We start from the raw sequence: 25,732 nt of genomic DNA, 5'->3' as shown, positions 1-25,732 counted from the left end.
TTGGGCAGTATATAGTGATATTATTATATTTGGGCAGTATATGGTGATATTATTATATGTGGGCAGTATATGGTGATATTATTATATTTGGGCAGTATATGGTGGTATTATTATATTTGGGCAGTGTATGGTGGTATTATTATAGTTGGGCAGTATATGGTGATATTATTATATTTGGGCAGTATATAGTGATATTATTATATTTGGGCAGTATATGGTGATATTATTATATGTGGGCAGTATATGGTGATATTATTATATATGGGCAGTATATGGTGGTATTATTATATTTGGGCAGTATATGGTGATATTATTATATTTGGGCAGTATAGGGTGGTATTATTATATTTGGGCAGTATACGGTGATATTATTATATTTGGGCAGTATATGGTGATATTATTATAGTTGGGCCGTATATGGTGGTATTATATTTGGGCAGTATAGGGTGGTATTATTATATTTGGGCAGTATATGGTGATATTATTATATTTGGGCAGTGTATGGTGGTATTATTATATTTGGGCAGTATATGGTGATATTATTATATTTGGGCAGTATATGGTGATATTATTATATTTGGGCAGTATATGGTGGTATTATTATATTTGGGCAGTATATGGTGGTATTATTATATTTGGGCAGTATATGGTGATATTATTATATTTGGGCAGTATATGGTGATATTATTATATTTGGGCAGTGTATGGTGGTATTATTATATTTGGGCAGTATATGGTGGTATTATTATATTTGGGCAGTATATGGTGGTATTATTATATTTGGGCAGTATATGGTGATATTATTATATTTGGGCAGTATATGGTGATATTATTATATTTGGGCAGTATATGGTGGTATTATTATATTTGGGCAGTATATGGTGGTATTATTATATTTGGGCAGTATATGGTGATATTATATTTGGGCAGTATATGGTGATATTATATTTGGGCAGTATATGGTGGTATTATTATATTTGGGCAGTATATGGTGGTATTATTATAGTTGGGCAGTATATGGTGATATTATTATATTTGGGCAGTATATGGTGGTATTATTATAGTTGGGCAGTATATGGTGGTATTATATTTGGGCAGTATATGGTGATATTATTATATTTGGGCAGTATATGGTGATATTATTATATTTGGGCAGTATATGGTGGTATTATTATATTTGGGCAGTATATGGTGATATTATTATATTTGGGCAGTATATGGTGGTATTATTATAGTTGGGCAGTATATGGTGGTATTATTATATTTGGGCAGTATATGGTGATATTATTATATTTGGGCAGTATATGGTGATATTATTATATTTGGGCAGTATATGGTGGTATTATTATATTTGGGCAGTATATGGTGGTATTATTATATTTGGGCAGTATATGGTGGTATTATTATATTTGGGCAGTATATGGTGATATTATTATATTTGGGCAGTATATGGTGGTATTATTATAGTTGGGCAGTATATGGTGGTATTATTATATTTGGGCAGTATATGGTGATATTATTATATTTGGGCAGTATATGGTGATATTATTATATTTGGGCAGTATATGGTGATATTATTATATTTGGGCAGTGTATGGTGGTATTATTATATTTGGGCAGTATATGGTGGTATTATTATATTTGGGCAGTATATGGTGGTATTATTATATTTGGGCAGTATATGGTGATATTATTATATTTGGGCAGTATACGGTGATAGTATTATATTTGGGCAGTATATGGTGGTATTATTATATTTGGGCAGTGTATGGTGGTATTATTATATTTGGGCAGTATATGGTGATATTATTATATTTGGGCAGTATACGGTGATATTATTATATTTGGGCAGTATACGGTGATATTATTATATTTGGGCAGTGTATGGTGGTATTATTATATTTGGGCAGTATATGGTGGTATTATTATATTTGGGCAGTATATGGTGGTATTATTATATTTGGGCAGTGTATGGTGATATTATTATATTTGGGCAGTATATGGTGATATTATTATAGTTGGGCCGTATATGGTGGTATTATTATATTTGGGCAGTGTATGGTGGTATTATTATATTTGGGCAGTGTATGGTGGTATTATTATATTTGGGCAGTATATGGTGATATTATTATATTTGGGCAGTATATGGTGATATTATTATATTTGGGCAGTATATGGTGGTATTATTATATTTGGGCAGTATATGGTGGTATTATTATATTTGGGCAGTATATGGTGGTATTATTATATTTGGGCAGTATATGGTGATATTATTATATTTGGGCAGTATATGGTGGTATTATTATAGTTGGGCAGTATATGGTGGTATTATTATATTTGGGCAGTATATGGTGATATTATTATATTTGGGCAGTATATGGTGATATTATTATATTTGGGCAGTATATGGTGATATTATTATATTTGGGCAGTGTATGGTGGTATTATTATATTTGGGCAGTATATGGTGGTATTATTATATTTGGGCAGTATATGGTGGTATTATTATATTTGGGCAGTATATGGTGATATTATTATATTTGGGCAGTATACGGTGATAGTATTATATTTGGGCAGTATATGGTGGTATTATTATATTTGGGCAGTGTATGGTGATATTATATTTGGGCAGTATATGGTGATATTATTATATTTGGGCAGTATATGGTGATATTATTATATTTGGGCAGTATACGGTGATATTATTATATTTGGGCAGTGTATGGTGGTATTATTATATTTGGGCAGTATATGGTGGTATTATTATATTTGGGCAGTATATGGTGGTATTATTATATTTGGGCAGTGTATGGTGATATTATTATATTTGGGCAGTATATGGTGATATTATTATATTTGGGCAGTGTATGGTGGTATTATTATATTTGGGCAGTATATGGTGGTATTATTATATTTGGGCAGTATATGGTGATATTATTATATTTGGGCAGTATATGGTGGTATTATTATATTTGGGCAGTATATGGTGGTATTATTATATTTGGGCAGTATATGGTGATATTATTATATTTGGGCAGTATATGGTGGTATTATTATATTTGGGCAGTATATGGTGGTATTATTATATTTGGGCAGTATATGGTGATATTATTATATTTGGGCAGTATATGGTGGTATTATTATATTTGGGCAGTATATAGTGATATTATTATAGTTGGGCAGTATATGGTGGTATTATTATATTTGGGCAGTATATGGTGATATTATTATATTTGGGCAGTATATGGTGGTATTATTATATTTGGGCAGTATATGGTGGTATTATTATATTTGGGCAGTATATGGTGGTATTATTATATTTAGGCAGTATATGGTGGTATTATTATATTTGGGCAGTATATGGTGGTATTATTATATTTGGGCAGTATATGGTGGTATTATTATATTTGGGCAGTATATGGTGATATTATTATATTTGGGCAGTATATGGTGATATTATTATATTTGGGCAGTGTATGGTGATATTATTATATTTGGGCAGTGTATGGTGATATTATTATATTTGGGCAGTATATGGTGATATTATTATATTTGGGCAGTATATGGTGATATTATTATAGTTGGGCAGTATATGGCGGTATTATTATATTTGGGCAGTATATGGTGGTATTATTATATTTGGGCAGTATATGGTGATATTATATTTGGGCAGTGTATGGTGGTATTATTATATTTGGGCAGTATATGGTGATATTATTATATTTGGGCAGTATATGGTGATATTATATTTGGGCAGTGTATGGTGGTATTATTATATTTGGGCAGTATATGGTGATATTATTATATATGGGCAGTATATGGTGGTATTATTATATTTGGGCAGTATATGGTGATATTATTATATTTGGGCAGTATATGGTGGTATTATTATATTTGGGCAGTATATGGTGGTATTATTATAGTTGGGCAGTATATGGTGGTATTATTATAGTTGGGCAGTATATGGTGGTATTATTATATTTGGGCAGTGTATGGTGATATTATTATATTTGGGCAGTATATGGTGGTATTATTATATTTGGGCAGTATATGGTGGTATTATATTTGCACATTTCTGTATATTTCTGCTCCCCGTGTATACAGATATAACATGTCTCTTCCATTCCTGCCAGTTTTCGCCTTCACGCATTAGGTTGGATTATGAGGTAAATGCTTTTGGTTGTCGCCGCCGCCATTACTTCTCCTCACGCCCTTAGCCCCGCCCACCTGTAGTGCGAGGCGGCACACACAGGGTTAACCCCCGGCCGCCCCACAATCCTCCGCGAAGCTGCAACGTAGCCGGAAGATGGCGGCCGTAGAGTGAGAGAAATCCCGTCCACCGGCGGCCGTACAGTGACAGAGAGAGACAGCTCACCCCCGTGATCCGGACCTCAGAGAGCCCGCGCACCCGGAAACAGCAGGTACACCCGATATCCGACACCCGACCAGTCATCTTACCTGCCACGTCCTCTATTACCACACACTGACGACTGTCGCGATATCCTCGGGGTTATCGTGACATGAATCCAACCTTATACCTGCGACATGACTGGGGAGGTGGCGAGTCTTCTCCTGGTCTCCATTGTTATTATTGCCATTCATTTGTATTGGTGGCATGTCGTGACTTTAAAGGGGAGCTCCGGTGATAATTGGAGACCCCCCCCCCCCCTATTGTAACTTCATTCAGAATGTCTGTGAGCGCCATGTTTACCACACAGCGCGCTAATGTCAGGGCTGTTGCCTAGCAACAGACATTCTAGGAAGTGGGTGACTACTCTGGAGCTCTGTGGTCCCCTGTAATACTGTATAAGGACTGGTGGTGTGTATGGAGGACCTGTCACCCCCCCCCCCACGTTTCACATGGTAAGATGGCCGCCTGTTCTCGACTGTTGCGTATAAATTGAGGTTTGCATGCCGTTTTTTTTAGTTCTATCTTTATCCGGGAAAGTGCAGTGACCGCCAATATGGCTGCCCGCGATGACGTCACAGGGCCGAATTGTTGTTATTCATTGCAGGTTGTATGAACATCTCTGCTTGCTGTCAGTGAATGGGAACACTAGAACAGATTTGTTATTACTGTGTGAAACTTAGACTGCTGAAAACTAGACCAACCAGAAGATGCGCCAAATTTATGACTGTGGCGCCCGCTGGGAGGTTTGGTGCATCTTGATGGTTACCTCTTGGTTGGCGCACTCTCTAGACCAAGATTTTGTGACGAATTGTGGCGCCGTTTGTTTTTTGAAAAATTTCTTATAGACGTAACTCGTTTCATGTCCCAGTTTTTTGCCAAATTTGTCTATACATCAACAGCACAAATCTCTCTCCTGCCCTGACAGTTTGTTACAATGTATCAGCCTGGAGTCCAGCTTGTTTATATCACAGAGGATTGTGGATACAATTGTAGTGAACCCTCAGCTGTGAGAAGAATAAGGCCTTGTTCACACACAGTTTTTTTTTTTTTTTTTTTTATGTCAATGGGAGGTCAGAGACGTAAACGCCCAAAGATAGGGCAGGTCGCTTCTTGTTCCCGCGAGTCGGTTTTCCGCTCGCGGGAAAAAAAAAATGCCTCCGCCTCCCATTGAAATCAATGGGAGGCGTTTTTAGATGCAGTTTCCGCGTCAAATAACGTGTCAAAAAACTGTGTGTGAACTGGCCCTCTGAATGTAAACGAGAATCTTACTATTAGGGCTAGTTCACACTGAGTTTTTTTGGTGCTGTTTTTGACTCGGAAACTGTGCCAAAAAGCTGCCGAAATCGCCTCCCATCGTAAAAAAAAACTAAACGCTTGCGTAAAAACAAAGCAACACGCTCTTTCATCCCACGGTTCCGTCTCTGACCTCCCATTGAAATCAATGAGAGGCAGAGAAAGCGTTTTTCGTGACTTTTTGTGCCCGCAGCGCTCAATGGCCACAGCCGAAAAACGGCACAAAAAATTCCATGTTAAAGAGGCTCTGTCACCACATAAGTGCCCTGTCTCCTACATAAGGAGATCGGCGCTGTAATGTAGGTGACAGTAATGCTTTTTATTTAGAAAAACGTTCTATTTTCGCCACTTTATTAGCGATTTTAGTATTATGCTAATGAGTTGCTTAATGCCCAAGTGGGCGTGTTTTACTTTAGACCAAGTGGGCGTTGTACAGAGGAGTGTATGACGCTGACCAATCAGTGACCAATCGGAGTCATACACTTCTCTCCATTCATTTACACAGCACATAGTGTTCTTACTAGATCACTATGTACAGCCACATACTCACATATTAACGTTAATCAAGTGTCCTGATAATGAACATACATGACCTACAGCCAGGACGTGATGTGTATTCAGAATCCTGACACTTCCGAATCTTTTCTGTGAGATTCCAGCAAGGCAAGTGTTATCTCGTTTGAAATGACAGGTTACATCGTAATCTCGCGAGATTACGCTTGCCTTGCTGGAATCTCAGACGCTACAGACATGTCAGGATTCTGAATAAACATCATGTCCAGGCTGGTAGTGATGTCTATTCATTGTCAGGACACTGCAGTAACGTTATAGTGTGTGTATGTGGCTGCACATAGTGATATAACTATATCGCTAGTGCAGTGTAAATGAATGGAGAGAAGTGCATGATGCCGATTGGTCAGCGTCATACACTCCTCTGTACAACGCCCACTTGGTCTAAAGTAAAACACGCCCACTTGGGCATTAAGAAACTCATTAGCATAAAGCGAAAAATCGCTCATTAAGTGGTGAAAATAGATCGTTTTTTTTCTAAATAAAAAGCATTACGGTCACCTACATTACAGCACCCATCTCCTTATGTAGGAGACGGCACTTATAATGTGGTGACAGTCTCTTTAACATATCCTTAAAAGGTATTCCCATCTCAGACATTTATGGCCTATACTTTAACTGACAGCAAGCAGAGATCTTGAAAATGGGAAGAAATGAATGCACAAAGTTGAGTTCAGACTGTTTATTATACAGTGTTAATAATGGGGGGTCTCCTAACAATAAGCTGGTCAGTCAGTGTCTGGCTGCCGTGACCCCCAGGGATCAGCTGTAGTCTGCGCGGGAACACGTTCAATTCTCTGCAGCGCCACCACAGGCGGAATGAAGAATTACAAGGCGCCCATTCATGTCAATGACTGTCTGTGTAATGCATGGAGGTGTCGGGTCCTCCAGACGGACGCACTTTGTGGCCACTCTCCACTTTGGCTTATAGATCGGGGTCCTGAATGGGAACCCCCCCCCCCCCCACCCCCTATATGAGGTGATCCAGACAGACCTATAATAAAAGATCACGTGGCTATGTAACGATGATGATGATGATGATGATGATGATGATGCCGCTCTTCTCTTGTAGAGACATGGCGAGTCCTCGGTCAAGGAAGGTTCTGAAGGAAGTCCGGGCAGAGGATGAAAACAATGTAAGTCCTCACAGTATCGGCATGTCAGGGACAAGGATATAACGTGTATTAACCCCTTCCCGCCGGATCACGTATATAAACGTCAGTAAAATCGGTGGCTTACCGCCTTTTCACGTAAATATACGTCATGGAGATGAAGCTGGCTCAGGAGCTGAGCCAGCGACATCACCACCGGGTGACAGCTGTATGTTACAGCTGGCACCCTAAGGTATCGGCCAGGACCGGAGCTAGCCTCCGCTCCGACCGATTAACCCCTCACATGCTGCGTTCAATAGAGATCGCAGCATGTGAGGAGTTTATAGCCACCGGCACCCCAGCAACGTGATCGCTGGGTTGCCGGTGGCTGCAAAGGCGATCGGAGGGCTAATGCTTACCTCCCGATCAGCCTGTAACGGAATCCTCCTATGCCCCGTCGTCGGCGGGGCCCAGGAGGCTTCCGGTAACATCGGCAAGATGGCTCCGGCTCAGAAGCTGAGCCGGCGTCATCAGCAGTGGGTGTCCGCTGTATGTTACAGCGGACACCCCGATCTATCGCCAGGAACCGGAGCTAGCTCCGATTCCTGGCATTAACCCCTTCGATGCAGCGATCCATTGTGATCGCTGCATCCTAGAGGTTTGTAGAAAATCGGCAGCCTTGCCATGCGATGGAAAGGCTGGCGACTGCTACCATGGCAACAGGAGCCCTAACAATGGACTCCTGTCTGCCATTACGTAAGCTGATTAGGCCCCGCCCAGAGGCGGAGCCTGATCGGCTTGCTGTCAGTGAACAACTGACAGTTCCAATACATTGCACTACATAGGTAGTGCAATGTATTAGAACATCAAACAAATAGGTGGACATTCAAGTCCCCTAGTGGGACTAAAAAAAAGTGTAAAAAAAAGTGTAAAAAAAGTAAAAATAAAAGTTGGAAAACATACAATAAAAGTTTCAAATAATAACACAAAACACAATCGCCCTTTTTCCCTTATAAGTCATTTATTATTGAAAAAAATAATAAAGCCATACATATTTGGTATCGCAGCGACCGTAACGACCTGAACTATAAAAATATTATGTTATTTATCCAGCGCAGTGAACGCCGTAAAAAAAAAACCTCAAAAACACTGCCATAATTACTGTTTTTTTGGTCACTGTCTTCCAAAAATTGAAATAAAAAGTGATCAAAAAGTCGCATGTATCCAAAAATGGTACCTAAATAATCTATACCTCGTCTCGCAAAAAACAAGCCCTCACACAGCTCCATCGACGAAAAAATGTAAAAGTTATGGCTCTCACAACTTGGCGACAGAAAAAATACATTCTCTTTCCAAAAGTAATTTTATTGTGCAAAAAGTTATAAAAAAGTTCTATAAATTTGGTATCGCCGGAATCGTACTGATCCGCAGAATAAAGGTAACATGTAGTTTATAACGTACGGTGAACGCTGTATATATAAAAAAAAGTGGCACAAGCTGGGCACGACATATTTGACACTGAATTGGCATATCTAGGGAAACATTTTAATTTGTACCTTCCGCAGCGCAATCATTTATGGAAAAGACACGTGGGGTGAAAATGCTCACTACACCTCTTAATAAATGCCTTGAGGGGTGCAGTTTCCAAAATGGGGTCACTTCTCAGGGGTTTCTTTTATTATTTCACATCAAAGCCTCTGCAATTGTGAACCAATACTTTATAAGTCGCCAAATTAGGCCTCAATTTTACACGGTACTCTTTCACTCCTGAGCCCTGTCGAATGTCCAGGCAAAAGATTAGGGCCACATGTAGGGTGATTCTAAAACAGGGAAACACCGCATAATAATTGAGAGCGGTCTTGTTATGGTGGCACAAGCCGGGCACCACATATTGGCGTATCTAAGGAAAAATTCCCATTTTCATTCTCCCACATCGTGTGGACACGAATTTCTGCAAAACACCTGTGGGGTTAACATGCTCACTACACCCCTAGGTGAATACCTTGAGGGTGTTGTTTCCAAAATGGGGTCACTTCTGGGGGGGATCCACTGTTTTGGTCCCACAGGGACTTTGCAAATGCAACATAGCGACCAGAAACCAAATGCAGCAAAATCTGTACACCAAAGGAAAATGGCGCTCCTTCCCTTCTGAGCCCTGCCGTGTGCCCAAACAGCATTTTACGACCACGTGTGGGGTATTGCCGTACTCCAGAGAAGTTGCTTTACAAGCGTTGGGGTTCTTTTTTTCCTTTATTTGTTGAGAAAATTAAAAATTTGGAGCTAAAGCTACGTCTTATTGAAGAAAAAGGATTTTTTTTATTTTCACTGCCCAATTCTAATAAAATCTATGAAACACCTGTGGGGGCAAAATGCTCACTACACCCCTAGATGGATTCCTCAAGGGGTGTAGTTTTCTCAATGGAGTCACTTTTTTGGCGTTTTCACTGTTTTGGTACCTCAGGGGCTTTGCAAATGCGACATGGCCTGCGCAATCCATTCCTGCTAAATTTGAGCTCCAAAAGCCAAATGGCGCTCTTTCCCTTCTAAGCTCCGCCGTGTGTCCAAACATCCGTTTATAACCACATGTGGGGTATTGTTTTACTCGGAGAAATTGCTTTACAAATGTTGTGGTGCTTTTTCTCCTTTAGTCCTCGTGGAAATTAGAAAAAATTAGCTAAACCTACATTATCTTTGAAAGAATGACGATTTTTATTTTAACGGCCTACTTCCAATAATTTCTGCAAAAAACCTGCGGGGTCAAAATGCTCACTATACCCCTAGATAATTTCCTCAAGGGGTGTAGTTTCCAAAATGGGGTCACTTTTGGTGGATTTCCACTGTTTTGGCACCGAAAGAGCCCTTGAAACCTGACATGGTGCCTAAAATATTTTCTAATAAAAAGGAGGCCCAAAATCCACAAGGTGCTCCTTTGCTTCTGAGGCCGGTGGTTCAGTCCATTACCACACTAGGGCCACATGTGTGATATTTATAAAAACTGCAGAATCTGGGCAATAAATATTGAGTTGCGTTTCTCTGGTAAAAACTTCTGTTACAAAAAAAATAGAATAAAAATGAATTTCTGCAAAAAAAAAATGAAATTTCAAAATTTCACCTCTACGTTGCTTTAATTCCTGTGAAACGTTCAAAGGGTTAAGAAACTTTCTAAATGCTGTTTTGAATACTTTGAGGGGTGAAGATTTTAAAATGGGGTGACTTTTTGGCGGTTTCTAATATATAAGGCCCTAAAAGCCGCTTCACAACTGAACTGGCCCCTGTAAAAATAGCCTTTTGAAATTTTCTTGAAAATGTGAGAAATTGCTGCTAAAGTTCTAAGCCTTGTAACGTCCTAGAAAAATAAAAGGATGTTCAAAAAACGATGCCAATCTAAAGTAGACATATGGGGGATGTTAATTAGCAACAATTTTGTGTGGTATAACTGCCTGTCTTAGTAGCAGACACATTTACATTTAGAAAAATGCAAATTTTTGCAATTTTTCACCAAATTTTGGTGTCTTTCACTGGTAAATATTGAATTTATCGACCACATTTTTCCACTATCATAAAGTCCAATGTGTCACGAGAAAACAATCTCAGAATCACTTTGATAGGTAAAAGCATTCCGGAGTTATTACCACATAAAGTGACACATGTCAGATTTGAAAAAATGGGTCTGGTCCTGAAGGCCAAAATGAGCTTGGTCCTGAAGGGGTTAAAGGGGCAGTCCTGTCATAACGTCCACAGTGATCCACAGATCTTACTGGGGGCTTCAGGGGTCCACAAATTTGTGCTGTTAATTGCCGCAACTTTAAATAAATGTAAGACCCTTCTGAGCAGAGAATTAAAGTGCAGCTAAACTTTCACAAAATAAATGAATGTTTAAGCCGCTGTTCTGTCCCTCTGTCTGACCTCCTTACTCCTTGTCATGTTTTCACTTTAAAAAGTTGTTTTTTTTGCATCTTTTTTTCTGGTGACACTGTCCACATCTATTTTCTGACACTTCCTGCTTCTGGCCGGTTGTTAGGGGCGTGTCTTACTGTGTGTGATGTTTGCCAGTAGTGTGTGCAATATTCAGTCTGCCCATAGTTCCCATCATGCACCTAAACAGCCAGCCAATCAGGAAAACCAAAGGTCCTTTTGCAGCACAGTGGTCTTTTGCATCGGATAGCTTCCCTGCGCTCTGCTGCTGCTGCTGGTTACGCCTAGGGAAGCTCCTCTCACATACTATAGACCGGAGAGCAACAGAGCTGTCATTCTCCTCCCTGCGCTCTGCCGCTGCCGGTTACACTAAAGAGAACGGTGTAGTTTATAGCGGCAGCGAGACCTTCCTGACGTCACGATGGGACCACCACCCGCCCGTACTCAGTCAGTTGAGTCCGTACACCGATACATTCACACAGTGTACGGATTATCAACAGGAGAAATACAAGAAATAAAATGTGCTAAAAAAGTGTCCGAGTGGCCATTTAAAACACAAAAAGGAACCCAAATTCATGAATAAAGTAGATTACAAGACATATTTATATTACACATTCTGCTGGAAAATGAAAAGTTGATGGAACGTTTAGTAACGCTTTAAAGGGGTTTTCCGAGGTAACATTATTATGTGTCAGTGCTTTTAACCTCTGGATGTGATTACATTTGTAGTGCACTTACTGGATCAATATTGGCCCGTTTCCCGATGCTGCATGGGGCACGTGACTGGTGACATCACTCTTTGCCCGCTGTGTTTACCAGCCGTGTACCCATCACATGGTCAAACTGTTAAAAGTATCTGCCTGGTAGACGGGATGTCACTAGTGATGTGTATGGGCCGCTCTGTTATACAGCCAGGAACCGCGCACGCGCTGTCCCTGCTGTTCTCTCGCTTGTCCGCGCGCGCGGTCCCTGCTGTTCTCTCGCTTGTCCGCGCGCGCGGTCCCTGCTGTTCTCTCGCTTGTCCGCGCGCGCGGTCCCTGCTGTTCTCTCGCTTGTCCGCGCGCGCGGTCCCTGCTGTTCTCTCGCTTGTCCGCGCGCGCGGTCCCTGCTGTTCTCTCGCTTGTCCGCGCGCGCGGTCCCTGCTGTTCTCTCGCTTGTCCGCGCGCGCGGTCCCTGCTGTTCTCTCGCTTGTCCGCGCGCGCGGTCCCTGCTGTTCTCTCGCTTGTCCGCGCGCGCGGTCCCTGCTGTTCTCTCGCTTGTCCGCGCGCGCCGTCCCTGCTGTTCTCTCGCTTGTCCGCGCGCGCCGTCCCTGCTGTTCTCTCGCTTGTCCGCGCGCGCCGTCCCTGCTGTTCTCTCGCTTGTCCGCGCGCGCCGTCCCTGCTGTTCTCTCGCTTGTCCGCGCGCGCCGTCCCTGCTGTTCTCTCGCTTGTCCGCGCGCGCCGTCCCTGCTGTTCTCTCGCTTGTCCGCGCGCGCCGTCCCTGCTGTTCTCTCGCTTGTCCGCGCGCGCCGTCCCTGCTGTTCTCTCGCTTGTCCGCGCGCGCCGTCCCTGCTGTTCTCTCGCTTGTCCGCGCGCGCCGTCCCTGCTGTTCTCTCGCTTGTCCGCGCGCGCCGTCCCTGCTGTTCTCTCGCTTGTCCGCGCGCGCCGTCCCTGCTGTTCTCTCGCTTGTCCGCGCGCGCCGTCCCTGCTGTTCTCTCGCTTGTCCGCGCGCGCCGTCCCTGCTGTTCTCTCGCTTGTCCGCGCGCGCCGTCCCTGCTGTTCTCTCGCTTGTCCGCGCGCGCCGTCCCTGCTGTTCTCTCGCTTGTCCGCGCGCGCCGTCCCTGCTGTTCTCTCGCTTGTCCGCGCGCGCCGTCCCTGCTGTTCTCTCGCTTGTCCGCGCGCGCCGTCCCTGCTGTTCTCTCGCTTGTCCGCGCGCGCCGTCCCTGCTGTTCTCTCGCTTGTCCGCGCGCGCCGTCCCTGCTGTTCTCTCGCTTGTCCGCGCGCGCCGTCCCTGCTGTTCTCTCGCTTGTCCGCGCGCGCCGTCCCTGCTGTTCTCTCGCTTGTCCGCGCGCGCCGTCCCTGCTGTTCTCTCGCTTGTCCGCGCGCGCCGTCCCTGCTGTTCTCTCGCTTGTCCGCGCGCGCCGTCCCTGCTGTTCTCTCGCTTGTCCGCGCGCGCCGTCCCTGCTGTTCTCTCGCTTGTCCGCGCGCGCCGTCCCTGCTGTTCTCTCGCTTGTCCGCGCGCGCCGTCCCTGCTGTTCTCTCGCTTGTCCGCGCGCGCCGTCCCTGCTGTTCTCTCGCTTGTCCGCGCGCGCCGTCCCTGCTGTTCTCTCGCTTGTCCGCGCGCGCCGTCCCTGCTGTTCTCTCGCTTGTCCGCGCGCGCCGTCCCTGCTGTTCTCTCGCTTGTCCGCGCGCGCCGTCCCTGCTGTTCTCTCGCTTGTCCGCGCGCGCCGTCCCTGCTGTTCTCTCGCTTGTCCGCGCGCGCCGTCCCTGCTGTTCTCTCGCTTGTCCGCGCGCGCCGTCCCTGCTGTTCTCTCGCTTGTCCGCGCGCGCCGTCCCTGCTGTTCTCTCGCTTGTCCGCGCGCGCCGTCCCTGCTGTTCTCTCGCTTGTCCGCGCGCGCCGTCCCTGCTGTTCTCTCGCTTGTCCGCGCGCGCCGTCCCTGCTGTTCTCTCGCTTGTCCGCGCGCGCCGTCCCTGCTGTTCTCTCGCTTGTCCGCGCGCGCCGTCCCTGCTGTTCTCTCGCTTGTCCGCGCGCGCCGTCCCTGCTGTTCTCTCGCTTGTCCGCGCGCGCCGTCCCTGCTGTTCTCTCGCTTGTCCGCGCGCGCCGTCCCTGCTGTTCTCTCGCTTGTCCGCGCGCGCCGTCCCTGCTGTTCTCTCGCTTGTCCGCGCGCGCCGTCCCTGCTGTTCTCTCGCTTGTCCGCGCGCGCCGTCCCTGCTGTTCTCTCGCTTGTCCGCGCGCGCCGTCCCTGCTGTTCTCTCGCTTGTCCGCGCGCGCCGTCCCTGCTGTTCTCTCGCTTGTCCGCGCGCGCCGTCCCTGCTGTTCTCTCGCTTGTCCGCGCGCGCCGTCCCTGCTGTTCTCTCGCTTGTCCGCGCGCGCCGTCCCTGCTGTTCTCTCGCTTGTCCGCGCGCGCCGTCCCTGCTGTTCTCTCGCTTGTCCGCGCGCGCCGTCCCTGCTGTTCTCTCGCTTGTCCGCGCGCGCCGTCCCTGCTGTTCTCTCGCTTGTCCGCGCGCGCCGTCCCTGCTGTTCTCTCGCTTGTCCGCGCGCGCCGTCCCTGCTGTTCTCTCGCTTGTCCGCGCGCGCCGTCCCTGCTGTTCTCTCGCTTGTCCGCGCGCGCCGTCCCTGCTGTTCTCTCGCTTGTCCGCGCGCGCCGTCCCTGCTGTTCTCTCGCTTGTCCGCGCGCGCCGTCCCTGCTGTTCTCTCGCTTGTCCGCGCGCGCCGTCCCTGCTGTTCTCTCGCTTGTCCGCGCGCGCCGTCCCTGCTGTTCTCTCGCTTGTCCGCGCGCGCCGTCCCTGCTGTTCTCTCGCTTGTCCGCGCGCGCCGTCCCTGCTGCTCTCTCGCTTGTCCGCGCGCGCCGTCCCTGCTGCTCTCTCGCTTGTCCGCGCGCGCCGTCCCTGCTGCTCTCTCGCTTGTCCGCGCGCGCCGTCCCTGCTGCTCTCTCGCTTGTCCGCGCGCGCCGTCCCTGCTGCTCTCTCGCTTGTCCGCGCGCGCCGTCCCTGCTGCTCTCTCGCTTGTCCGCGCGCGCCGTCCCTGCTGCTCTCTCGCTTGTCCGCGCGCGCCGTCCCTGCTGCTCTCTCGCTTGTCCGCGCGCGCCGTCCCTGCTGCTCTCTCGCTTGTCCGCGCGCGCCGTCCCTGCTGCTCTCTCGCTTGTCCGCGCGCGCCGTCCCTGCTGCTCTCTCGCTTGTCCGCGCGCGCCGTCCCTGCTGCTCTCTCGCTTGTCCGCGCGCGCCGTCCCTGCTGCTCTCTCGCTTGTCCGCGCGCGCCGTCCCTGCTGCTCTCTCGCTTGTCCGCGCGCGCCGTCCCTGCTGCTCTCTCGCTTGTCCGCGCGCGCCGTCCCTGCTGCTCTCTCGCTTGTCCGCGCGCGCCGTCCCTGCTGCTCTCTCGCTTGTCCGCGCGCGCCGTCCCTGCTGCTCTCTCGCTTGTCCGCGCGCGCCGTCCCTGCTGCTCTCTCGCTTGTCCGCGCGCGCCGTCCCTGCTGCTCTCTCGCTTGTCCGCGCGCGCCGTCCCTGCTGCTCTCTCGCTTGTCCGCGCGCGCCGTCCCTGCTGCTCTCTCGCTTGTCCGCGCGCGCCGTCCCTGCTGTTCTCTCGCTTGTCCGCGCGCGCCGTCCCTGCTGTTCTCTCGCTTGTCCGCGCGCGCCGTCCCTGCTGTTCTCTCGCTTGTCCGCGCGCGCCGTCCCTGCTGTTCTCTCGCTTGTCCGCGCGCGCCGTCCCTGCTGTTCTCTCGCTTGTCCGCGCGCGCCGTCCCTGCTGTTCTCTCGCTTGTCCGCGCGCGCCGTCCCTGCTGTTCTCTCGCTTGTCCGCGCGCGCCGTCCCTGCTGTTCTCTCGCTTGTCCGCGCGCGCCGTCCCTGCTGTTCTCTCGCTTGTCCGCGCGCGCCGTCCCTGCTGTTCTCTCGCTTGTCCGCGCGCGCCGTCCCTGCTGTTCTCTCGCTTGTCCGCGCGCGCCGTCCCTGCTGTTCTCTCGCTTGTCCGCGCGCGCCGTCCCTGCTGTTCTCTCGCTTGTCCGCGCGCGCCGTCCCTGCTGTTCTCTCGCTTGTCCGCGCGCGCCGTCCCTGCTGTTCTCTCGCTTGTCCGCGCGCGCCGTCCCTGCTGTTCTCTCGCTTGTCCGCGCGCGCCGTCCCTGCTGTTCCCTCGCTCGTCCGCCGTCCCTGCTGTTCCCTCGCTCGTCCGCCGTCCCTGCTGTTCCCTCGCTCGTCCGCCGTCCCTGCTGTTCCCTCGCTCGTCCGCCGTCCCTGCTGTTCCCTCGCTCGTCCGCCGTCCCTGCTGTTCCCTCGCTCGTCCGCCGTCCCTGCTGTTCCCTCGCTCGTCCGCCGTCCCTGCTGTTCCCTCGCTCGTCCGCCGTCCCTGCTGTTCCCTCGCTCGTCCGCCGTCCCTGCTGTTCTCTCGCTCGTCCGCCGTCCCTGCTGTTCTCTCGCTCGTCCGCCGTCCCTGCTGTTCTCTCGCTCGTCCGCCGTCCCTGCTGTTCTCTCGCTCGTCCGCCGTCCCTGCTGTTCTCTCGCTCGTCCGCCGTCCCTGCTGTTCTCTCGCTCGTCCGCCGTCCCTGCTGTTCCCTCGCTCGTCCGCGCGCGCCGTCCCTGCTGTTCCCTCGCTCGTCCGCGCGCGCCGTCCCTGCTGTTCCCTCGCTCGTCCGCGCGCGCCGTCCCTGCTGTTCCCTCGCTCGTCCGCGCGCGCGGTTCCTGGCTGTATAACAGAGCAGCCCATACACGTCACTAGTGACATCCCGTCTACCAGGCAGATACTTTTAACAGTTTGACCATGTGATGGGTACACGGCTGGTAAACACAGCGGGCAAAGAGAGTGATGTCACCAGTCATGTGCCCCGTGGCAGCATCGGGCTAATTTTGATACAGTAAGTGCATTACAAATGTTGTCATTCAGAGGTTAAAAGCACTGACACAATAGCGTTAACTCGGAAACCCCCTTTAACGCTGTACGTGACGCAGGGGACCCCGTTATATTGTCCATATACCCTTCTATTACCCTCTTTTGGTTTGGGGGTGTTGAGCAGCCGTTCTAACTAAAGGAATATTTGGAAGGGAACGTCAATCCTTCCCCAGATGCCCCTTTAACTAAACATATAACAGTCAGAATATCTGATCGGGGTCTCCAACCAAAGCACCCCCCCCCCCCCGTCCCCCATATGCTGCAAGAGGAACCCACAGCTTGAAATAGGGTTTATTTAAACCTCACCACCTACTGCCGCTCATGTGTGGTGTGCTGCAACTCCCAGCATTCCCTGACACTCTGCTGGGAGTGGTAGTTCGATCAGCGCTGGAGAGGCTCAGATTGCAGATCACAGAGATCTCCGGGACACATTCTGGGCAGGAAAATCTCATAGGAAGTCAATAAAGCCATCATTAGGTTTGTGGGGTGCAGCTGGAGACCCCCACAAGGAGGGTAGACCAGGGATGACTCATATTGTACGTCTTTCCTCTTTTCCTCAGACCTGCTTTGAATGTGGAGCCTTTAACCCTCAGTGGGTCAGCGTCACGTACGGCATCTGGGTGTGTCTGGAGTGTTCCGGAAAGCATCGGGGTCTTGGCGTCCACCTCAGGTAGTATTTCCCGCACTCCCGGGTATGACCACTAAACCTATATCATGTCCGTTCTATTAATGGGGCTGCCCCCTCTGGACTGCACCTCGTTATATCCCCCGGAGGGCATGTTCAGGTATAGGGGATGGCACCAGGACCCCCCAATATTACTACATGTGAGAGACCAAGATGCATTACACTGACGTCAGGTCATCCCTATGGGTGCAGTGTAATGATCCCCACATTTTCAGCCCCCCATTTATTCATCTCCTCACTTATTGCGCTCGCTGCTGATAGAACGCCGAACTATAGCCATGCGCACCGGTGGGGTTTACTAGCATGGCCATGTTGGGGGTCCGCCATTGTGGCGCCAGGCGTTTTTATCACATGGGGTGGGGGTCTGAGCTAGGAGCGTGGCCTCACCACTACACCGGAGGTCACTGCGCTCTCTGTCCTCAGCTTTGTGCGCTCGGTCACTATGGACAAGTGGAAGGATGTGGAGCTGGAGAAGATGAAGGTCGGAGGTAACGGAAAATGCCGCCAGTTTTTGGAGTCGCAGGAGGACTACGACCCCTGCTGGAGTATGCAGGAGAAGTACAACAGCAAAGCGGCGGCTCTCTACCGGGACAAGGTGAGACCGGGGTGTCCTGCCCGCGACGTTCTGATACATGTGGGTTATGTCTCCTGTACTTTGAATTATAAAAATAAGTCACTGAGGACAGAGTGCGGCCATGCAGGGGGGGCAAAGGTCTACAGCAGCTGACGTGTGTATTAAAGTGTGCCCCCCTCAAACTGCTCCCTATACAGTACCATCCATATACAGTGCGCCCTATATAGTACCATCCATATACAGTGCCAACCACAGTGCTCCCTATACAGTACCATCCATATACAGTACCCCCTATATAGTACCATCCATATACAGTGCCCCCTATATAGTACCATCCATATACAGTGCCAACCACAGTGCTCCATATACAGTGCCAGCCATATACAGTGCCCCCTATATAGTACCATCCATATACAGTGCCCCCTATATAGTACCATCCATATACAGTGCCAACCACAGTGCTCCATATACAGTGCCAGCCATATACAGTGCCCCCTATATAGTATCATCCTTATATAGTGCCATCCTTATACAGTGCCAGCCACAGTGCTCCCTATATAGTACCATCCTTATACAGTGCCAGCCTCATACAGTGCCAGCCACAGTGCTCACTATATAGTTTAGCCACAGTGTTAGACATTTGATTCCAGGAGGAACTCTCTGACTGATCGCTGCTGCCAGGGGAGATGCTTGGCTCCTGTGTCGCCCCCTGCCTATCTGTATAGTTGTAGGTTATACATTTATTATTGATGTGAGATATAGATGTGTGTAGTTATGGATTGTCTTTGTGCAGGTTGCCACGTTGGCTGAAGGTCGGGAATGGTCTGAGGAAACTTCACCTGCCAACAACTGGACTCCTCCGCAGCCCAAGATGATGGGCGTCTCCTCTCACCGGTGCGGCGCGGCCGGAGCTGATGTCATCGTGGATTCTCTGGGAACTTTAGGTCTGATGTCCAATTCCCATTGTCTTCTCTTTCTCCATTCACAGTTCTAACCCCAGCGGTCACACCGGAGCCCCCTCTGGGGACAAAGCCTTCGAGGAATGGCTGAACGATGATGTCAATTCCTATCAGGGGTAGGTTCAGAATTTGTCTGGATTCTCACTTCTTTTTGGGGTGAGGTCATTGGGCCCGCTACCCTGTGAAACGTACCCTACTAACATAGTCTGCTTTAATGTACCATTTGTATTCGGGTCTTCAGAGTAATAATCCTTTAACCAGTTCAGGGCCGCGCTATTTTGAGCCTTCAGGACCAGACACCGTTTAGCCATTTTTAGCACTCGTTTGTTAAATGGCTATAACTTTTTTATTTGTTGGGCTAGCGACGTGATTTTTGCAATGTTTTTTTTTCTGTAGACCAATTCAGGTTTCTATTTTTATCATTTTATACACATCCTTTTTGCTATTTTAGAATTTTTAGGCTTAAAGTTTGAAAATAATAGTAAAAAAAATAAGCTCTTTTAGTTTTCAGCTATTTTTTTTGGGTAATAACATAGTTATACCCAAAATAGACCTTTTATTTGTGATCGTCATGGCCTACTGGAAATGTTAATATGTTACATGTCTATATTAGGGTAATTGGCTCAGGGCTAGCGTTACGACAATCATGGGCACGGGGGGGGGGGGGGGGGAATGTTTTTTTGGGGGTGGGTATTTTATGTGTATTAATTTTTTTTTCATTTTATTTTTTTTACTACTATGGTCTGTCCCTCAAAGGTCAGAAAAGACCTTTGGGGGACTTTATATATTTTTTTTCTTCTTTTACAATGTAACTGCCCTCTCATAGTGACGATTGTCACTAATAGGGCTGTGCTGGGTCTAGTAAGATCCAGCAACAGTCTGCCACTAACGGCACCCGGCGATCATGTGACCAGTCACATGATCACCGGGAGGAATAGAGACTGCGGTGCGGCCGCTGTCTCTATTCCTATACACAGAGCTTATTGAGCGCTGTGTAAAAGACATCGGAAGCTGCTTCTATCCTCTCCTCAGGGTCCCCGGCAGTCACTGACAGCCGGAGACCCGACATTCAGCTGCCCGATCGGTTTTAAGGACCCCGACCAGTGGCCGTAAATACACAGCCAGAAGTCGGGAACCAGTTAAGAAGTCCACCAGAAAATGTCCTATTATGAAACCTACAAATCTGTTGTCGCCATGTCCCTTTTAATTAACTCTTGCCTTCCAGTGGTGGTGTCGGAAACCAGGAGAATAGATATGTCGGCTTCGGCAACACGGTCAATCCTCCGAAGAAAGAAGATGATTTCCTGAACAACGCGATGACCTCACTGTACTCGGTACGTCGGGCAGATGCGTTGCCTGCAGGATTTTGTGCCCCCGAGGCTTTTCTTTTTCGGTGATCTTTTATACCCGGCGTCATTACTTATTAGAGATGTCTATATTCCGCTCTCTTCTCATACAGGGCTGGAGCAGCTTCACCGTTGGAGCAAGTAAATTTGCCTCTGCAGCAAAGGAAAGTGTAAGTCCATTTGTATTCATCAACTACTGCTGCCATCTAGTGTCTAGGTCTGGTACTACACATAATGTTTATTCCTTATGCACAGGTAAACGTAAAGGGAATGTGTTGCTAGAAAAAAATAAACAAAATAAATAAATTCAGTTAAGCAGTTAGTATATAAGTGATAACACATTTTCACAAGTCAGGAAATATTATAAATTAGATTCTAATTTATAACATTTCTATGTGCTGGTCACTAGGGGGAGCAATTCCCAAAATTGCAGCATTGCAATGTGGTAAAGCAACCTCATTGCTTTATGCTGCAAATTTGGTGTAGACACACTCGCTCTAGTGTCCTCACACAATCCCCCCTCCCTTATCCTGGCTAGTGCCAGGAGAAGGAGGTGGTTGAATCAGAAAATGGCGGCACACAGTGTAGGAGGATTAGATACAGTGGTAATCAGACCGTATAACACGAACATAATACACACATCACATACACGAACATAACTTACCTGCTCCTGCCGCCTCCGCTCCTACTCCTCGCGTCCTCGATGCCTGGAACATATGACCGGAAGTCGTCATCTTACTGTCAGGCCGCGCGGCTTCTGGTCCACATGAAAATGGCGCCGGATTTCGCTCTGCCAAAGGCCTTCCTTTTGGAAATTCGCGGATATCGCTAGGGGTAGCTGCAGGCGGCTATGTGTTTATTTTGCAGAAATGTTGCCTATTATACCTGCAACAAGTCCTCCAAAATAGGAGCCGGTCTTTGCGGTGGATCTCTGCTCTGTTAATAAGTGGGGGTCCAGAGCAGAGACCCCAGATCCATAATGTCCATTGGTCCTAATGATATGGAAAGGGGTTGTTTACTTTAGGTACTATGGGGACAGTCCCTGGTAAACTATGTAGAGGCTGCAGTGTTCATCACCGCTGATCGGTCGGGAGTCGGGCTCCCACCGGCCTGAGGATAGGCCATCAATATAGAAATTCCGGAGAACCCCTTTAAAGGGGTTGTCTTATGAAGGCTACCCTTATCCATATGTCTAATTAAGACCTATGGACGTCATAGACCGAGTTCCTCCAAACAGGACCCTCCTATGAGAGTCAATGGAGAGCTTCTTAAAAAGGGGTCGTCCTCGTGAGAGATCAGTATGTCTGGCAGCCGCTTCTCTCCCCCCTGAGACACACAGTTATGGTTATTTATAGGAGGTTTTCTCATAATAGACATTTATGGTATAACCACAGGGCGTGCAATAAATGTCTGATCGGTGGTAGTCCCTCCTGTGGTGCCCCAGCTATTGGGAGATCGACTGACCCCCGTTCGCCAGGTGGGACCCCTGTTCCGTTTGAGAGGTGGCAGTTTCCATAACTCCTATAGACTTGATAGGAGAGAGTCGAGCATATGTGCTCTACGGTTGGATGTGGTGACTGGTGCCCGTCTCATATAGGGGAACCCCATCTCCTGATAGGTAAGGATTCCTGCAATTAGACCGTCGCTTATTAACCCCTTCCCGACATTTGACGTATGGTTACGTCATAGCCGGGTAGGGGAAGTATGGAACGGGCTCGCGGAGTGAACCCGCTCCATACGATGCGGGTGTCGGTTGTATGTTACAGCCGACACTTCACAGTAACGAGCGGCATCCCGCTAGTTTAACTCGTTAAATGCCGCGGTCAATAGTGACCGCAGCATTTAAATCGTTAGAGGGGGCCAAACACTAGCAGCTCATCGCTCCCCCCCCCCCCCCTGAAGGCAATCACGGGGTGGCGATGGTTGCTATGGCTGCTTGGGGGCCTAATGAAGGCCACCAAGCCTGTCAGATAGACGATATATACTGCAATACATTAGTATTGCAGTATATCGTGCAAGCGATCCAACGATCGCTGGTTGAAGTCCCCTAGTGGGACTAATAAAAAAAATAATTAGTAAAATAAAGTTTTTTTTTTTTTTTGTGTAAAAATAAATAAACAAACATAATTGGTATCGCCGCGTCCGTAAAAGTCTGAACTATTACAATATATCATTATTTAACCGCACGGAGAACGCCGTAAAAAAGAATAATTGTAAACGTCAGAATCGCTATGTTTTTGGTCACCTCATCTCCCATAAAAAGTGATCAAAATGTCGCATGTACCCCAAAATGGTATCATTAAAACTACAGCTAATCCCGCAAAATATAAGCCCTCATTAATCGACGGAAAAATAAAAAAGTTATTCTCGGAATTTGGCGACACAAAATAAATTTTCTTTTTTACACTTATTTTTTTACTTGTAAAAGTAGTAAAATATAGAAAAAACGGTCTATATTTGGTATCGCCGTAATCGTATTGACCCGCGGAATAAAGTTAACTTATTGTTTTAATTGCGCAGTGAATTCCGTAAAAACGAAGCGCAAAAAAAAACATGGAGGAATCGCTGTTTTTTTTTTTTTGTTTTTTCATTTTCTATCCCACAAATAATTTTTTCCCCCGCTTCCTAGTACATTATATGGCAAAATAAACGGGCGCTACGAAAAACTACAACTCGTCCCCGCAAAAATAAAGCCCTCATGGGACAATATCGCCGGCAAAATAAAGAAGTTCTGGCTTGTGGAAGGTGGGGAGGAAAAAAACGAAAATGAAAATCTGAAAGTTGTTTACGGCGGGAAGGGGTTAAACGTTTATGGGATCTCCTGTGGGGACCTCTGTCTACGGGTGCAGTATTTGTGATGGAATGTCGGCAGACCAATGAAGGTTTTTTTTTTTTTTTTTTTATCTTTCAGGCATCTAAGCTGGGTACCCAAGCAACGCAGAAGGTTAGTGCTAAAGGGTTAAACGCACACGGGTTATATATAGGAGGATATGGCCGATTAATCCCACCACTACCTGAGGGCAGCCGTCTCCATATCCGGGCCTGATTCTATACAGTGCATATAATACGGCTGCGGTCAGGGTCATGGGTAATGCTCGTGTATACCACCTGCCGCTACAGGACCCCTTATAGTACATTATTACGTATTCTATATAGGAACGTATGCAGATGGCTGACAGTGTCCAAAGTATTTATTACTATACTTAGAGGGGTTGTATGAGATGAGAAAAACATGGCTGCTGTCTTCTAGAAACAGCGCCACTCCTGTGCATTGGCTGTGTTTGGTATTACACTTCAGCTTCATTCAAAATAATTGGATTTAGCTGCAGTACCAAACACAGCCTATGGACAAGAGTGGCGCTGTTTCCACACAAACATCCCCTTATTCAGTTATTATTTTTTTTTTCGTGATTTCTCTTTTGTGAAATGTTTAATTTCCCTGTGTATGGTCATTAATGAGTTAACTCTTTATCCTGCTTGTTCTTCCTTTATATGATGCAGGTGGCTCCTAATGACCGGGGGGGTATAAGATAAGGAAAGGGCTTTCATTTTGGGGAGCAATTCTATCAAATTTGAAGATATTACAGTTTTTAATTATTATTTTTCAATTTTTTTGTTTACATTGACACTTGAAAACCATCAACAAGTTGCAGTTGACGGATCCAATGGTCTATTGGATCGATTTGCAGAAATAACGGTGTTCTGACGTGAAGCTCAGTATATTAAAGGGGTATTCGTATCTCAGACATATGACATATCCACAGGATATGTGCGGCCACCTCTCGATTCGTTCTCCACTACCAGGCGGGATGGGAGACGCCCATTTTGCAGATGGGCATGGGTCCCAGAAGTGTGACCCGCACGTATCCGACATTTATGGCAGGATCTGAGATGGGAATCCCCTTTCAAACAACATCTGTTAGATGGAAACCATCAACAAGCATGTTAGTTGCTGCTGACAGATCTTTTAATGGCTTTCATTTTAGGCTGTGATACATTATAACTCGTTAACACTTGAATGTCTAAATATTCTGAGTAACACTTGTTGCATATAAATATGAATTCCCAATAGTTACGTTGTGTAGTCCTGTTATGATACTCTAGGCAATTGGGGGATATCGAGCCAATCAAACCCACGGTCCATTCATAGCAGGACACCATCATGCACGCAACGTTCTGTATAGAGCAACATAATAAAATAATGGATCCATCAATATCCGCTTGCTGATTGTTTCCAACAACAAAAAGTTGGAGCTTCGATACGATATAGCAAATGGCACATGAAAATCCCACTCATTCTCCACTAGGTTGTCTTATAAGTTTTGATCGGGGGACCTGTACAGTATCCTATAAAATGTACCCAATAAATGCCCCTCTCCGTAGAAGTGAGCCCCTCAATCGCTGACTCCTTTAAAGAAGACTCTACAGTGGAGTGTAACATGTGACCTCTCTTGGCTCTGCTGATTGGCTTAGAGAACTCTCATACGGGAGCATATGTGATCAGCAATTTTTCTAACCTCTTGATCGTCACTTTGGGCGAGCGTTTTGTGGGTGCATTTTAATAGTTAGGGTGTCAGTAAGATGCCAGCCCGGAGGTGGGAGAAGCTTGGAGGGTCTCTGTATGAATACTAAAGTTAGTCTCTTCTCCCCCCTCCCCCCTCCATCACTGCCCTTGTGCAGTTTTGGGGAGGGAACAAGCGTCCACCGGACTCGGTAATCCAGGCATCATATATCTGTGTGCATGGTCCGTGCGTGGCGGTCCCGTGCTGTCAAGTCTGTGCGTTGTCTGTCCAGCCAGGTCCCAAGGCCTCTTTTTCATCCGTTTTCCTTGTCTCCTCTAAACCCTGCTAAACCATCTCTACTCTTGTTACCTTTCAATCTACCTGTGCCTTTTCTGCTGGTCATATTCCTGGAACCAGGTGGTTGTTGTGTCTAATGCCGTATGGAGCACATCATGAACTCTAGCTCCACCTTTTAATTTCATTTCACGGGCTATAGCAACATATGACGTTGAGTCTTATACTCCATTCACAGCCGGAGCTGCATTCAAAATTCTGTTGGTTTCCTCTCATTATCTTCTGTGGCCTATTATCATTCACTGAAGCCCTCTATCGGTTCTGCACGGATTATACTCGACTGCGTCGCATTGTGGGAGATATACTGAGAGTAAAGACTACATGAGCCTGATGAAGGCAAACGGCATTTCCAGAAATCCAGTGGTCTCTGGGAGCTCAACTAATGCCTCATAGTGTGAGGATACCTGTGTCAGCCCAGTACTAACGGACTCCAAATAGAAACCATCAGAATCTACAA

At 47.3% G+C, this 25,732-nt stretch overlaps 1 protein-coding gene across 6 annotated transcripts in view; it reads left to right on the top strand.

Annotated features, from left to right (window-relative positions):
- The first annotated feature begins 4,234 nt into the window (after positions 1–4,234).
- The window catches only part of ARFGAP1 (ARF GTPase activating protein 1), a 31,134-nt gene continuing 9,636 nt past the window's right edge, over positions 4,235–25,732 (top strand). For 2 of the 6 annotated variants that reach the window (XM_075846137.1, XM_075846135.1), the window contains exons 1-9: positions 4,237–4,421; positions 7,347–7,410; positions 17,416–17,525; positions 17,964–18,135; positions 18,908–19,008; positions 19,103–19,189; positions 20,299–20,407; positions 20,533–20,589; positions 23,331–23,363. In XM_075846137.1, coding sequence (XP_075702252.1) covers positions 7,351–7,410; positions 17,416–17,525; positions 17,964–18,135; positions 18,908–19,008; positions 19,103–19,189; positions 20,299–20,407; positions 20,533–20,589; positions 23,331–23,363 — 729 coding nt within the window. In that variant the 5' untranslated portion in view covers positions 4,237–4,421; positions 7,347–7,350. Of the gene's footprint in view, positions 4,422–7,346; positions 7,411–17,415; positions 17,526–17,963; positions 18,136–18,907; positions 19,009–19,102; positions 19,190–20,298; positions 20,408–20,532; positions 20,590–23,330; positions 23,364–25,099; positions 25,133–25,732 lie in introns of all 6 variants that reach the window. The other 4 variants (XM_075846134.1, XM_075846136.1, XM_075846138.1 and 1 more) reach the window with 4 other exon arrangements.

This window comes from Rhinoderma darwinii, chromosome 13, assembly GCF_050947455.1.
Source record: "Rhinoderma darwinii isolate aRhiDar2 chromosome 13, aRhiDar2.hap1, whole genome shotgun sequence".
NCBI classification, from domain to species: domain Eukaryota; kingdom Metazoa; phylum Chordata; class Amphibia; order Anura; family Rhinodermatidae; genus Rhinoderma; species Rhinoderma darwinii.
Note: the sequence above shows the minus strand (reverse complement) of the source record. Positions and strands in the feature narration are given on the sequence as shown.